This window comes from Tachysurus fulvidraco, chromosome 16, assembly GCF_022655615.1.
Source record: "Tachysurus fulvidraco isolate hzauxx_2018 chromosome 16, HZAU_PFXX_2.0, whole genome shotgun sequence".
Classification (NCBI taxonomy): Eukaryota; Metazoa; Chordata; class Actinopteri; order Siluriformes; family Bagridae; genus Tachysurus; species Tachysurus fulvidraco.
Genome location: NC_062533.1, coordinates 19,721,022 through 19,736,234, shown reverse-complemented (window position 1 = coordinate 19,736,234; position 15,213 = coordinate 19,721,022). Strand labels below are relative to the sequence as shown.

The 15,213-nt window shown below is 40.9% G+C and overlaps 1 protein-coding gene across 1 annotated transcript; it reads left to right on the top strand.

The window, feature by feature from the left end:
- The first annotated feature begins 8,034 nt into the window (after positions 1–8,034).
- LOC125138952 lies at positions 8,035–11,468 on the top strand. The gene is made up of 6 exons (XM_047801429.1): positions 8,035–8,173; positions 8,310–8,639; positions 8,768–9,109; positions 9,203–9,298; positions 9,393–9,427; positions 9,791–11,468. The coding sequence occupies exons 1-6, from the start codon at positions 8,134–8,136 to the stop codon at positions 9,908–9,910; spliced, it is 963 nt and encodes a 320-aa protein (XP_047657385.1). The 5' UTR covers positions 8,035–8,133; the 3' UTR covers positions 9,911–11,468.
- The last annotated feature ends 3,745 nt before the right edge of the window (positions 11,469–15,213 follow it).

Sequence of the window (15,213 nt, the reverse complement as noted above, 5' to 3'; positions counted from 1 at the left end):
GTACATGACATTTATTATTTTTTTAAATTTTACTCCAGTGTGTATGTGTGTGTTAGATAATAAAAACTAGACAATAAAATTTTACTTTAATAAGATCTTCAGAGTCATCATCATTTTTTCTTTTTTATTCACGCTTGCGTGAATGAAGATGTCAAGTCCAAAGAAAATCATTCAAATTGTTGCAGCTTAAAAAGTATTGAACCCCTTAAACACATTTCTGTTCAAAACCAGCAAAATTGAATCTTTCACTTCCCACATCCAATACATTTATTTAATATTAACATATAGATTTCACATGTTTCTGTTATAGGCAGAAAAAAAACGTTCTTTTTGCCATTTTGTGATTTCTGTATTTTTCCCGTCGTGACTGGTTTTAACCACCACATATTTCTATTATTATCAGTTTACTATTTTTCTCTTCAATTTCTTTTTTCAGTAGTTTAAATACCTCTTCACAAACACACACACACACACACACACACACACACACACACACACACACACACACACACACACACACACACACACACACACACTTCTCCCTTCAACATCTGTCTGTCCTTCTTAGTCTGCAACAGAGAAAAGTGATTAGATCCATTTCTAAATACATTACACACCACTGTTTCTCCTGACAAAGTTTTTTCATCAGTGTTGCCTAAAGTTAACACCAAGAATTACACCTTCCTTCTGTATAAATACTCCTTTAATCCAGCTCAGATGTAGCAGCAGCAGTGAACTCAAAAAGATTCTACAGAGCTCTCTGAGAGCTTGTCCAGGATTAACCAGGAGGAGGTAAGGTCCAGGGGAGCTGTAACATGGCTGACATTAACATCTAAAGTTGGGACACGTGGAGACAGAATTTCACAGTGCTGTAATGTGTATGTGGCAAATAAAGGCCTCTTCTTACTATCTGCCACCATGTGGTGATCATCTGTTATCTCAGTTAAATATCATATTCTTAAACTGCAGGGTTTCTATCATCTGAATCATGTAAAAAGTGACTGAAAGGAGTCGATTAGTTGTTAATCTTCACTAAGTAGCAGGAGATTTGTTCGTTCCTCGTTTTACCAGGAGGTTTGCTCATTCTCTGCTATGCCAGAAGATCATGAATATGTTAGAGGTAAATTTGACTTTGTCCTGCTGTTTGTGCTGCACAAGCTCCTCTAACTCTGTCCTCTGTGTGTCTTAATTGTCTTTGTGTCTTTGTATATTGTAGGAATGCATGGAAGTGACCAGTCTAATCCAATATCTAATAATTGAATGTATAACCATTGTTATGGTATTTTTGTTCCATTTTTTTCCCTGGAAATTGCTCGTAGTTTGTTCTGACATTCATAAAGCATTTAGTTGGGTCTGTTACCATATTGGTGTCAGTGGTCATCATTATCCCTAGAGAAATATACTGCAGTAGAGGTCAATAATTTGTCTTTTAGTGTTGTTATCATATTCAAGTTCAAGTTCAAGTTTTTCTTTATTGTCAACTCTTCCACATGTACAGTACATACATAGAGAATTGAAAATGTATTTCTCTCAGTCCCAAGGGGCAAAATATTAACAATGGAATTTAAATAAAGCATACAGTATGCAGATAAAGTGAAAAATGAGCAGACCAATGCTGCACAAAGTGACTGGTGCAGGTTTCCGTATGTTAGTGGGAGGGGGGAGTGGAAGGACCTGGGGATGTGGGATCTGGAGGGGTGTGTTGGGTTCATAGATCTGTGGTGCCTGGGGCAGAAAAGAGAAGTGGAGGCAAGTTTGAGAGCGAGTTCAGCTTCCTGACATGAATGAAGCTGTCCTTCAATCTGTTGGTCCTGGCCCGGAGACTCCGCAGTCTCCTCCCTGATGGCAGCAGACTGAAGAAGCTGTGTAATGGGTGGGATCACCTGCAATGCAGAGGGCTTTGCGGGTGAGACGGGTCTCGTAAATGTCCTGGAGGGAGGGGAGAGAGACACCAATAATCTTCTCAGCTGCTCTCACTATATGCGCTGTAGCGTCTTCTGGCAGGATGCGTTGCAAGCACCGTACCACACAGTGATGCAGCTCGATAGTATGTTCTCGATGGTGCCTCTGTAGAAGGTGTGCATGATGGGTGGCGTGGCTCTGGCTCTTCCCAGTTTGCGGAGGAAGTAGAGTCTCTGCTGTGATTTCTTGGCCAGTGCTGCTGTGTTTTCAGTCCAGGAGAGGTCCTCTGTGATGTGCACACCCAAGGACTTGGTGCTACTCACTCTCTACAGTGGCACCATTGATAGTCAGAGGAGCATGCTGAGTGTGCGCTCTCCTGAAGTCGACAACAATCTCCTTTGTCTTTTCCACATTCAGAGAGAGATTGTTGTCAGTGCACCAACCGGCCAGGCGTCTCACCTCATGCCTGTAGTTTGTCTCATCTTTGTAGCTAATGAGACCCACTACAGTCGTGTCATCTGCAAACTTGATAAAGAGGTTGGAGTTGTGTGATGGTGTGCAGTCATGGGTCAGCAGGGTGAAGAGAAGGGGGCTCAGCACACATTCTTGGAGGGGCCCAGTGTTCAGTGTGATGGTGTTGGATGTGTTGAGGGATGATAGTGTTGAATGCTGAACTAAAGTCTATGAACTGCATTCTAAAGTACGAGTCCTTTTTGTCCACATGAGTGAGTCCTGAATGGAGGGCAGTTGAGATGGCATCATCAGTTGAGGCGATGCGAATTGTGTCAACCAGGGGCGGTTCTAGCCCTTTTTTAGGGTGGCTTCAGCCCCCTGTCTGTAATCTCAGCCACCCTAAAACTATAAGGATCATTTTTACTTTCATAAATAAACAATAAAAATTACGTTAAAATGCAGGACATGTCGTCGATGGGAAAGAAAATTATTTATCAGTTTGATCCAAGAGCGATTTATTTTTTACTTTGCTTTTACACGCGTGTGTTGTAGTCTTTCAAAAGTGCGTCTTCAGCTGTCTGCTTTATTAGAACGGAGAAGCACAGGTACGCGCAGCGTGCACGCGCAGTCAGAGCTGGAGGCGTTTATCTATAACGTTAATCGGCGGAAAGACGCAAAGACGGCAACCAAAAGCAGTGAAATGTCACTATTCTTATTACCAGAGATGTCATATAATATATAATATAGAACTCTTCTTGTTTTAAATTCTCACTGAGGGCTAAACCCCCTAAAGATGAAACCCTAGAACTGCCCCCGGTGTCAACCCAAAAAACACCAAGTGCTTAAATTAATTAACATTAATTTTGTCATTTGTAAAACATCACAATAATTTTGAGTTGTTTTCAAGGACAGAGCTGGAATCTCCCTACAGTTTGGGATATGGCCTTGGTGATACACTTTGTATATATTGTATTTTCCAAAAGTGTTTTCTGATCTCATCCCTACTGAACACCTTTGGGATGAATGTGAACGCTGACTCAACCCTACCTCACCTACATCAGTACATCTCACACACACACACACACACACACACACACACACACACACACACACACACACATATATATATATATATATATAAACATGACGTCCAGTTACCAGCATGACACTAAACAGGTAGTAGTAACGGTGACTTTTTACGTAAGTACATGTCAGAGCCCATACTTCTTTACTTTAACTTGAGTAAAAGAGTGTAGTCACTACTTCTACTTTTACTGGAGTCTTTTAAAAAATGAGTATCTGTACTTCTACTTGAGTAAAGGATGTGTGTACTTTTGCCACCTCTGCTTCATGATGATAGGAGTAAGTGCAACAGGACGGTAATCATTGAAGTATGATGGAGACGGCTTTTTCGGGACTGGAATGATGGTGGCAGCTTTGAAGCATGTGGGGACAACAGCTTGACTGAGTGAGATGTTAAAAATGTCTGTGAATTCTACTGCACAGTATCTCAGTATACGCCCAGTAATGTTGTCAGGACCCAGAGCTTTGCGTACATTGATCCTACTGAAGGATCTCCTCACACTATCCGGGGTCAGCATCATCACCTGGTCACCGGGAGGAGGTGGAGTCTTCTGAGCAGTGGTGCTGTTTTGCTTCTCAAAGCGAGCAAAGAAGGCGTTCAGCTCATTCAGCAGAGAGATGTTACTGTCACAGGTCCGTGGTGGAGATTTGTAGTCCGTAATGGTCTGTATCCCCTGCCACGGGCTCCGAGTGTCTCTGCTGTCGCTGATTTGATAGGCTATCCTCCTGGAGTACTGCCTTTTAGCCTCTCTAATGCCATGGGATAGGAGCCCTGGCTGTCCTCAGGCCCACCTCATCTCCAGCTCTGAAGGCGGCGTTCCGCGTCTTCAGGAGTCTATTGGTGCTCAGTGCTCATCATTATCAATAGAGAAATATACTGCAGTAGAGGTCAATGATTTGTCTTTTAGTGTTGTTACCATGTGTGATTCACTGTATTTTATCTGCCATATCTAATGACATTTATGTGGGTGCCTGACTCAACTTGATAAAGTAGGTCTTGGTTCTTAGTTCTACCCTCTGATCTCTAGCATGCACAGACTTAAAGGGTGACTGTTGTTTGAGGTTGGGGCTGTGGGATGGCCCAGTGAGCAGTGAGACTGTCTTTGGTGATCCTTAAGAGCATGCACAGGTTCCGTTTAGAAGTAAGCAGGCATTGATATATTATGAGTATATATTGGCATGCTCTGTACACTCCGCTCCACAGACTGTATGATATCATTTGTTTGTGACCTACTTTTTTGTCCTTGTCTATGATTGTGGTGTACTTTGACTTCATCTGGACATTATTTCTGTTCTGTTAAAAATGAGCCAAACCCAGAAATTTCATAACAGGCTCCTCAACATCAGTAAATGCGTTAACCCCGAATACTACACCTTTATTCTGTACAAATACTCCCTGTAGGTCTCAGTAATGTTTGAAGAGCTTCACTATACAAACACAGTGTGTCTCTTTTCCCTGAATTCAGCTCAGAGGTAGCGACAGCAGGGCGACAGCAGGGCGACTCAGAATTCTCCAAATAAACCTGACAAAATGTATCAGTGTTCTTAACTATGAACTGAAACATGAACTAATTATTTTTGTTCACTCAAATAGTTGACTTCAGTCATAATTTGGGAAAAACCTGGAAGAAAACATTTCTTGTCAAACGTTGTGTGTACAACATGAAATTACAATACAAACATGAACAATGGTAAATCATAATACTGAAAAGGCGTGCGGCGGCGAGCATGTTGCTGAGACCGTTTGCCAAGGTGGATCGTGAGAGGGACTGACGCATCCCTGCCGCAGCGGGGGCGAAGGCGTGTGTATAACTGCCAGCTAGTGGGGACGGAAGGGGCAGCGCACCCTATAGAGAACTCTGGAGCTGGGAGCTAATATGCATAGCGGAGGCATGAAATGAGAGCGAAGGCAATAGCAGGAGAGAGAGAGAGAGTGAAGGGAACACACATTAGGATGACAGACATGATCAGGAGGTCCATGGCATTTTGAGCATTTAACATGTCCTTAGTTCCCGGACGGACGTACCATTTGTATGCCGCACGAGGACCATCGTCCCAGACTTTTTAAGGTGGGAATCGTGGTGACCGAGGCTGCAGTTGTCACTGCTCTGATGTGGAAAGAGTGGGGTGTGTAGAGCTCCAGTGAGAGGCCGCAGGCTCGTATCCCTCCACTGGCTTCCGGTAGCTACACGCATCAGATTCAAAACACTGATGCTGGCCTACAAAGCCAAAAAATGGACCAGCTCCCTCTTACATCAAAGCCCTCATCACTCCTCGCACTGCACCCCGCATCCTCCGAACTACCAGTGACAATGAAAACTTTGGCAGGTTGAAATCAAGCAGTGCAGCAGCATTTTAGATCATTTGCAGAGGACGGATTGCATTCATAGGTAGACCTGCCAGCAGTGTGTTGCAGTAATCCAGTCTAGAAATGACAAGAGACTAAACAAGTACCTGAGCAGCCTGTGAGGACAAAAATGGCCGAATCCTTCTAATGTTGTAGAGAAGAAACCGACATGAGCGAGTCACAGTAGCAACATGAGAGGAAAAGGACAGTTGATTGTCCATAGTTACCCCAAGGTTGACGAGCGTGTCTGTGACAGTAGGAATTGAGTAAAGAGATAGGTTTGAGGCACATATTTGCAGTCCACCAAAAGTGAGAATTACGGTATGGTATAATATATCAAAACAGTAATAGACACTTATGTTACAATGTGATATAAAGAGATACTTACAAATGAGAACCTTAAATGGCTAAGCCACGTATAGTGCTGTATAAGCCACGGATGCACGAAGATGATATCCGAGGTTGAATTCTCCAGGACCAGAAGGGTGATATTCTCCACATGCAGTGCTCCCACTGTCAGCACCACGGGTCCTGCATTATGGTGTAGGTTGGCTCTGTTTAATGGTTTTCCGGTGATGGATTGGGCTTGGAGTGCCTTAGGAACTCTGATCTTGGGGATCTTAAGGGAGTTACATAGTTTCGAGGAGATGAAGTTACCGGCTGAACCGAGGAGAGCTGAAATAAAAATAGAGTGATGGAGAAAAAATATAACACTTGAGTTTGCAATGGTGAGTGAAGGGATGGTTCAGACTGGATAACACTCACCGGGTGTCATGGTGGGTGGATGGAGCATGAGGTAATAGTATGCTCTGAAGCTTCACAGTAAAGACACAATCCTCGATTAATTCTCCGCTGATGCTCTGACAGTGAGAGATGAGTAGAGTCCACCTGCATGTTTGTAAATTATGGAGGAGCGAACTCTGGTCGGCTGAAACGGGTGGTGAATTTTCCATCGTCAGACAACCTAGTGGCCATGATCCGTGCAAATGGACAGTTGAATGAATCTCTCCAATCCCATTAGATCATCATAAAAGACGAGATGTATCCGTAATGAAAGATTCAATCCATTGTGCTAGGGTGCGAATCTTCAAGGCATTGTCAGGCATCAAGGCATTGTCAGGCTTCAAGGCATTGTCATTCATCTTTCCTTGTTGTAAGTGATACAATTTGTCACGTGCCAAGGAATCAGCATCAGAAATATGAAAAACTTCCTTGAACTTCCCTTGGAAATGTGATTTGATGAAAGTTATTTTGGAGCGTTTGGTGCGGTATTGCTGCGGCTGCATCTCGGACATGAGTGATCATTGCAGGAAAAATCTGGTGAAATTCTCTGCCGAACCAGAGTAGGGTGCCGGGCTGGCCATGGGGGATGTGAATACGGTGGCAGAGGAGGACAGTTCCGTGACAGGTGCTGGATTGTAGCTATGAGCAAAGAAGATCCACTAGTTCGCAAATGGGATCCGATGCTCGAACATTTAGCTTACTTCTGGTACTACGTTTGGCCTTCTGTAATGATACACAGACACTACAGACCAAGGTAAGCAAAACAGAGTGAGGTTTATTGAAGTCCATGAACATATCTATCAGGAAAGAAAGTACGAAGCACCAAAATGTTGCAACACACACAAACACACATGCAGGGGATATCACAGGAATCCGAGTAACTGAATCCTTAGAAAATACATAACAGTTTTTAAAGGTAAATTAAAAAATATAAAAAAAAAAAAGATTCATTCAGTTGTCCCAAGCCAGCCTCCCATCTCCTTATTCCTACCTGAGCCTTGGGAAACATAACAATCCTGCACTCAATACAGTAAACAAACTCAATCCTGACCATGTCAAATATTTTACACTTATTAGTCTTTGTGATCGTTTTTCGATGAATTCTTCTGGAGCAGGTGGAATGGGAATTACACACATGTTCACACCTCTAGTGGAGATCTCATCACTCTTTTTGTATTGTTCACATTTATTTGTGATTATGGCTTTAAAGTAAGTTAGAAAAAAATGTATTAATACATAAACTAAGCCAATAACTGCTGAGTTCAGCTTTGCAAGTCATCTCGGACTTTCCAGTGCACTGTGATTATCTGGATAGAGTTCTATGATCACTGGAGTCAGAGAAAACAGCCACATGGAAAAATCTGTCAGTTTATTAAAATATTTGCATGTATGAGATCGTGTCATATCTGGGTATAAACTCCACCATCAGTTCTCATTACAGCCACTGGACCAATCAAATCAGACCACAGCTTCAAATCATCCAATCAGGGGTTGTCTCTAAACTTGGTTTTCTACTGAACTGTCTGAGTTCCTAACATCACTATCACTTTGTTTGTACAAGAACGATGATCACACTCTTTGTTGCTCTTTGCCTCTTAACATCAGGTGAGTTACATTTTTATATTTTTATATTAAAGAATTTTATAAAATTATATTAAAAAAAAAACATTATGACACATTTGACTTTATTACTAAAAAACCATTAAACAATGTGTTTTTTTTTTGTTTTGTTTTTTTCCAGTGAAACCTTCTAACATCAAGGAGATTCATGTTAAAAAAGTAAAGAGTGGAGAAGATGTTACTATAAAATGTGGCGTGTTTAATGACAAAACTAAACTTGTTTGGTTAAAACATAGTTTTGGAAAGGTTCCTCAGTTGGTAGGGAGAGCAGTGGGGAACGATATCAGACTTGATGCAGAATTTAATGATGGACGCTTCAGTGTTAGGGATGATAAATTGTTTAATCTCAACATTAAAAATGTGAAAGAAGAGGATACAGGAACATACTTCTGTGTAGAAATGCTGAACACTTCACCAGACTTTACATCTGGAACCCTTTTGGTTGTTGAAGGTAAACAGTTTTACTCTGATAACCTGCTAACTATAACTAATAACTAGCTCCAGATCAAGACTTTATGTAGAATTCTCTGTAATTTCACACCACTCGTTATTTATAGTAATATTTTTACTACGTTAAAGATGAGAAGATGAAACGATCTCCTCCAGCTGTAACGGTGTTGGAGAACGGAGAGTCGCTCACACTCCAGTGTTCAGTACAAGCCATTACTTCAAGCTGTGAAGAACCGAGCGTGTACTGGTTCAGACACGGCTCAGGAGAATCTGATCCAGGAATCATTTACACTCATGGAAACACCAGTGATGAGTGTAAGAAGAGCTCTGAGGCTGGTTCTCCTCCACAGAGCTGTGTCTACATTCTCCCCAAGAGGAACCTCACAACCTCTGGTAAAGAAATGCTCTACTGTGCTGTGGCTGAGTGTGGACAAATCCTCTTCAGGAATGGAAATAAAGCTGCAGATACAAGTAAGACTTGGAGAACATTTATGTTCCTGTTGATTAGTCAGAGACACTTACAGTGATACTGATTCAAATTTCTTTTGTTTTTAACCTTTTCAGCAAATATGCAGTGGATTGTTGCCTTAACAATCTCCAATGTAATATGTGTTATCGTGATCATTGCTCTGCTCGGACGTTTACTTAAACTACAAAAAGGTTTGTTTACTTTTATTGTGTTTTTAAAATTAATTTATCAGTATCACAAACAATTATGGCAATTAATCCTTATGTTTATTACTGTTGTATAAAGGGGCTTCAAACGACCAACCAAATAACCAAAATCAGGTAATTCCGTGTTTTATCATCAATTTTAGCATTTTTGTCACATTTTTGGACACACACACACACACACACACACACACACACACACACACACACACACACACACACACACAATTAGATACATTATGACATGCAGTGAAATGTTTTGACTGTCAATGTAAAAAAAAAAAAACACTAATAGAAAATATTAAAAAGAAAAATAGGAATCGAATCACTTTTACAGTAGCAAAGGAAAGAAAATATTAAAAAGTATTATGAATATGGATCAGTGTCAGAAAGTGTACACTGACGTCACCTTAGAAAATACAACATATAACTTTTTTGTAAATCAAAGAAATTTTATAAACAGTTCTTGTTCTTTATCAGGTCGCTGCTGAAGAGGTCTTGAACTATGCAGCTGTGGGTTTTGATAAGAAACCTTCATCCTCTAGAACATCCAGAGCCAAGAGCCATGAAGATGTTTATGCTCAAGTTAAAGTAAAATAGAGAAAGAGAAATTAATTCAGAATTAAAACACAACCAAAATTTACTTCTTTCCTAATTTTAAATTCTTGACTAAAACTAGACAGATTTTTAAATCATGAATGTACTAGTTTGCTTTAATTGTTTAAGACTAAAGCTTCTTATTTGTGGTCTAAAGTTCTGTTCTTTCACCATTACAGACTGTGTAATCTTCTCATTTGTATTTATTAGGATTTGATCAGCTGGTCTTTAAATTATAATCTGCATTTTTTCCCTAAATTTATAAAATCCTCACATTTGAAATGTTTTCTTAGCATTTTCTCTTAAAATTCTAGAATTGCAAGAAAACCCATAGTTTGATTTTAAAAGCTACCTTCATGACCGTTCAGGTCTCACATCAGGCCTTTATTCTTCTTTAAAACATGTCAGATGTGAGAGGATAAATAAATCTGTGGATAATGTAATTACTGTAAATGAGCTAAATCACATTTCCCAGCTGTAGGCAGTTTATAAGTAAATATAATGCACATTATGATGTTTAACCCACACAGATTTCCATAAATATTAATGACTTTAAAGTGAAATAAATCTGAATATTAATGTTAGTGATATTAGTGTTTACTGTGTTACTTATTACTGCTGAACCTGAAATTCAATTCCAATTACATTTTAATACAGATTTTACTTTCATGACATTTCTGTTAAATCTATTAAATATTGTACGATGTGATGAGTTTAGGCTCAGATTTAAATAGTAAATAAATCACTAGGAACATAACAATTATCACTGTATCTAACACGCTTCCCTGAAATCTCACTGAAGAATTAAGTGTGAATGTGTTAAACATGTGATGATGTAATGTGGGGAAATATGTGGGGAGTCATTTAAATTATCGTTCAGTAATTTTACTCAAACCAATAAATATTAGAATTGTTCCATTTCTCTTGTAATCATGTCCTGGTTAGATTTAGTAAAAATGTTTTAGTGAATCCTCAGAAGCTTCAGAGCCTCAGACATGTACTCTGTATCGTCATATATATTGCTGTGTAGTTTAAACAATTTTTAAAAATAAATCATGTTAAAAAGAAATGAGTCTGTGACTGTTGTATTTTTATTTAGTAAAAATAATTAAGGTATTATTCCTTACAATATTATAAGTAAGGAAAATATTACAAGTGGTGTCATAGGACATATGTAGGCGATGTTGTAGGCCAGATGTAAAGAAGAAAAGATGTTTATTGTAATCATAAACTTAGTAAAAGTAACCAGACTCAGTGCTGTCAGGCCTCGTCAGTCTGAGCTCTCTGATCAACAATGTGTGAGGAAGTGAAAGTCAAGAGTTCAGCTGAAACAGGCCTCATGTAGGGAGAAGGGCGAGACAGCTGAATCAGGCGACCAGATGGACAGACCGGCTGAATCTGAGATTGAGGGTCTAAGGGGAACCTGACCTTTAGTGGAAATAGAGAAACTAAGGCTTAAAATATGCATGTGCGTGCAAGCCCAGTCTGGACAGGGACAGACTGAGATCATAACAATGTTCAGCTCATAGGTTTAGTAAGCTTAAGGACTCTTAACATAGAACTCCACTTATATACAAAGCAACATTATAAAAGCAAGGGCTTAGCAAAAACAGCAATACAACATAACCAATATAATCAAGAACTTTTATCATAATTCAAACTCATAAAGCTAACATATAATCAATTAATTATATAATAATTGTATATATATACAGTATTTTCCGCAGTATAAGGCACACCTAAAAGCCCTAAATTTTCTCAAAAATCGGACGTGCGCCTAATAATCCGGTGCGCCTTATGTAAGGGTTAAGTACAGAAATAGACCCATAATTGAGACTGCGCCTTATAGTGCCGAAAATACTGTATATATACAATAAATAAATAAATAAACAGGTTAAATAGTCCGCATCTAGCCGGCTAGCACAACTAGCCTATTAGCTCGGCTACCGCTACTACAATCTGTTGTACTTGCTCTGTAACACCATGCCGGTTACGTCTCTGTCTTTGAGTGCAGGTGAGGACGCATTGGAGCTGCACTTGGTAGAACTCCAGCTGGTTTCTGTGGAGAAGCAGATCCGCGAACTACAGGTGAAGCAGGCCGAGCTGCGGGAGCGGAAAGCCGCGCTGGAAGCTCCCAGGATGTAATTACCACTCCCTCCACCTCTACCCCGCATGTTTCTCTGTCCAGGCCCAACACACCGATGAAGTGGCCTGCCCAGGAGCTGTTCACTCCGGCGCCAGGACACCGCAGGCCCTGGGTGCAGCAGCGGAGGACGCGTGCCGGCCCCCGGCCTAGGACCTCTCCCCCTCCACCACCGCCGGTCTTCGAGATCCCCACCCGGAACCGCTTCGCCCCCCTTCGCAAGACGAACTGCGACAACGTGATCATCGGAGACTCCATCGTCCGCCACGTCCGTGCTACGGTGGCTAAAGGTAAGGCTCGCACTCACTGCTTACCTGGTGCTCGTGTTCTTGATGTCTCTGCACAGGTACCTAGAGTCGTGAGCAGAAACACCAGAGCTGTGGTTCTTCATGTCGGCTCGAATGACACCAGCCTGAGGCAGTCGGAGATCCTGAAGAGGGACTTCAACACCCTGGTGTAGACGGTTCGCAGCACAGCGCCCACGACGAGGATCATCGTGTCTGGACCACTTCCAACTTACCAGCGAGGAATTGAAAGGTTCAGTAGACTTTTTGCTTTAAATGAATGGTTACAGTCATGGTGTCAGGCTCAGAAACTACTCTTTATCGATAATTGGAATGTTTTCTGGGAGCGTCCTAGGCTATTCCGTGCGACGGCCTGCACCCCAGCAGAGTTGGAGCGGAGATCCTCTCGGACCACATCTCCAGGGTGCTGAACACCTTCTGACTGGTAAACTACTCTTTAAATTTAAATCTTAATAGCCATCCTTCACCTCAGCACATTGACACAGAAAATGCACACATAGCTCACCCTATAGAAACTGTGTCTGTTCCCCGAGCAGTGAGATCCAAAAGTAAATACACGAGAAGTTCTCGAAATAATCTTACTGTAATTAGACCAGAAAAATGCCAAAGAAACAAACAAAAACAGTTCTTAAAGTTCGGACTTCTGAACATTAGATCTCTTGCACCCAAAGCACTTATTGTAAATGAAATGATCTTAGATAATAGCCTTACTGCACTCTGCCTCACCGAAACTTGGATTAAACCAAATGAATACATCAGTCTAAACGAGTCTACACCATCAGGATATATCTATAAGCACGAGCCTCGTCTGACTGGTCGTGGAGGTAGTGGAGGTGGTGTCGCCACTATCCTTAGTGATTACCTCACTGTTACCCAGAGAACACAGCATAGATTTAGTTCTTTTGAAGTGCTCGTCCTTAATGTTACACTATCGCACGTGCACACGAAGAAATCCCTTATGTCTCTTGCTCTAGCGACCGTGTACAGACCCCCAGGGCCCTACACAGTTTAACTTAGAGAATTCACAGATTTTCTCTCAGACCTATTAGTTAAGTTTGACAAGGCATTAATTGTAGGGGACTTTAACATTCATGTTGACGACACAAACGACGCTTTAGGACTCACATTTATGGACTTACTAATCTCACTTGGGCTCAAACAAAACATCACTAGTGCAACTCATCGACGTAACCACACACTAGATTTAATAATATCACACAGAATAGAAGTCACTGATATAGATATCATACCTCAAAGTGATGACATCACAGACCATTACCTCATAATGTACACACTACCTATAGAACAGACTAACTGTGTCTCACCACGTTATCGACTCGGTAGAACCATTATTCCGACCACCAAAGACAGATTCACAAATAACCTGCCTGATCTGTCTGGACTTCTTACTGTACCCTCAAACTCAAACGACCTAGATGTAATGACTAACAGCATAGACGCTATATTCACTAGCACATTAGACACTGTTGCCCCAGTCAGATTACAGAAGGTTAGAGATAAAAAACTTGCACCATGGTATAATAGTCATACTCACCCCCTCAAGAGGGAGACCCGTAACCTCGAACGGAAATGGAGAAAAACTAAATTAGAGGTGTTTAGAATTGCGTATAAGGACAGTATGTCCAGCTACAGACAGGCTCTAAAAGCTGCTAGGGCTGAGCACCTGAGCAAACTCATAGAAAATAACCAGAACAATCCCAGGTTTTTATTTTGGCTAGTTTAACAAAAAATCAGAAATCTGAACACACTATTCCATCACATTTCAGTAGTGAGGACTTTATGAGATTCTTCACTGATAAAATCGAAAGTATCAGGAATAAAATAGGTGACGCTCAACATATGAGAGCAACCAGTGACACAATCTCACCTAAGTCTTTATACAGCTCTACAAGTACAGGACAGGAAGAGTTAGATAAACTTATTACTACAGCTAAATCAACAACATGTTCACTAGACCCCATCCCAACTAAACTACTGAAAGAAGTGTTACATAAAGCTGGTGAGCCTCTTCTTAATATCATTAACTCCTCGTTATCTTTAGGTTACGTCCCGAAGTCTTTTAAGTTGGCAGTTATTAGGCCACTCATCAAAAAACCTAACTTAGACCCTAATGAGCTATCAAATTACAGACCTATCTCACACCTTCCGTTTATGTCTAAAATACTTGAAAAGGTTGTGTCTGTTCAACTGAGCTCCTTCTTACAGGAGAGCAACATCCTTGAAGAGTTTCAGTCAGGTTTCAGGCCCCATCATAGCACAGAAACTGCACTTGTTAAAGTTACAAACGACTTGTTCTTAGCTTCGGACCAAGACTGTATGTCACTATTAGTTCTACTTGACCTTAGTGCTGCATTCGACACTATAGATCACAACATTCTTCTAGATCGCTTACAATATTACACAGGTATTCATGGTCAGGCTTTAAGCTGGTTTAGATCCTACCTGTCTGACCGATACCATTTTGTAGAATTAAATGGTGAATCCTCCAGTTTACTACCCGTTAATTATGGGGTCCCTCAAGGATCAGTTCTAGGACCTCTGCTTTTCTCTATATACATGCTTCCATTAGGGAACATTATTAGAAGACATGGGATTAGTTTCCATTGTTATGCTGATGACACACAGTTATATATCTCATCAAAACCAGATGAAATAGCCACAGTGTCCAAATTAACTCAGTGCCTTAGAGAGATAAAAGACTGGATGAGCTGCAACTTTCTATTGTTAAACTCCGATAAGACAGAAATACTACTCATAGGTCCAAAAACCAGTGCACATAAACTCTCACAACTTAACTCCCATTTAGAGGGATGTACTGTTACAAGTAGCTCGACAGT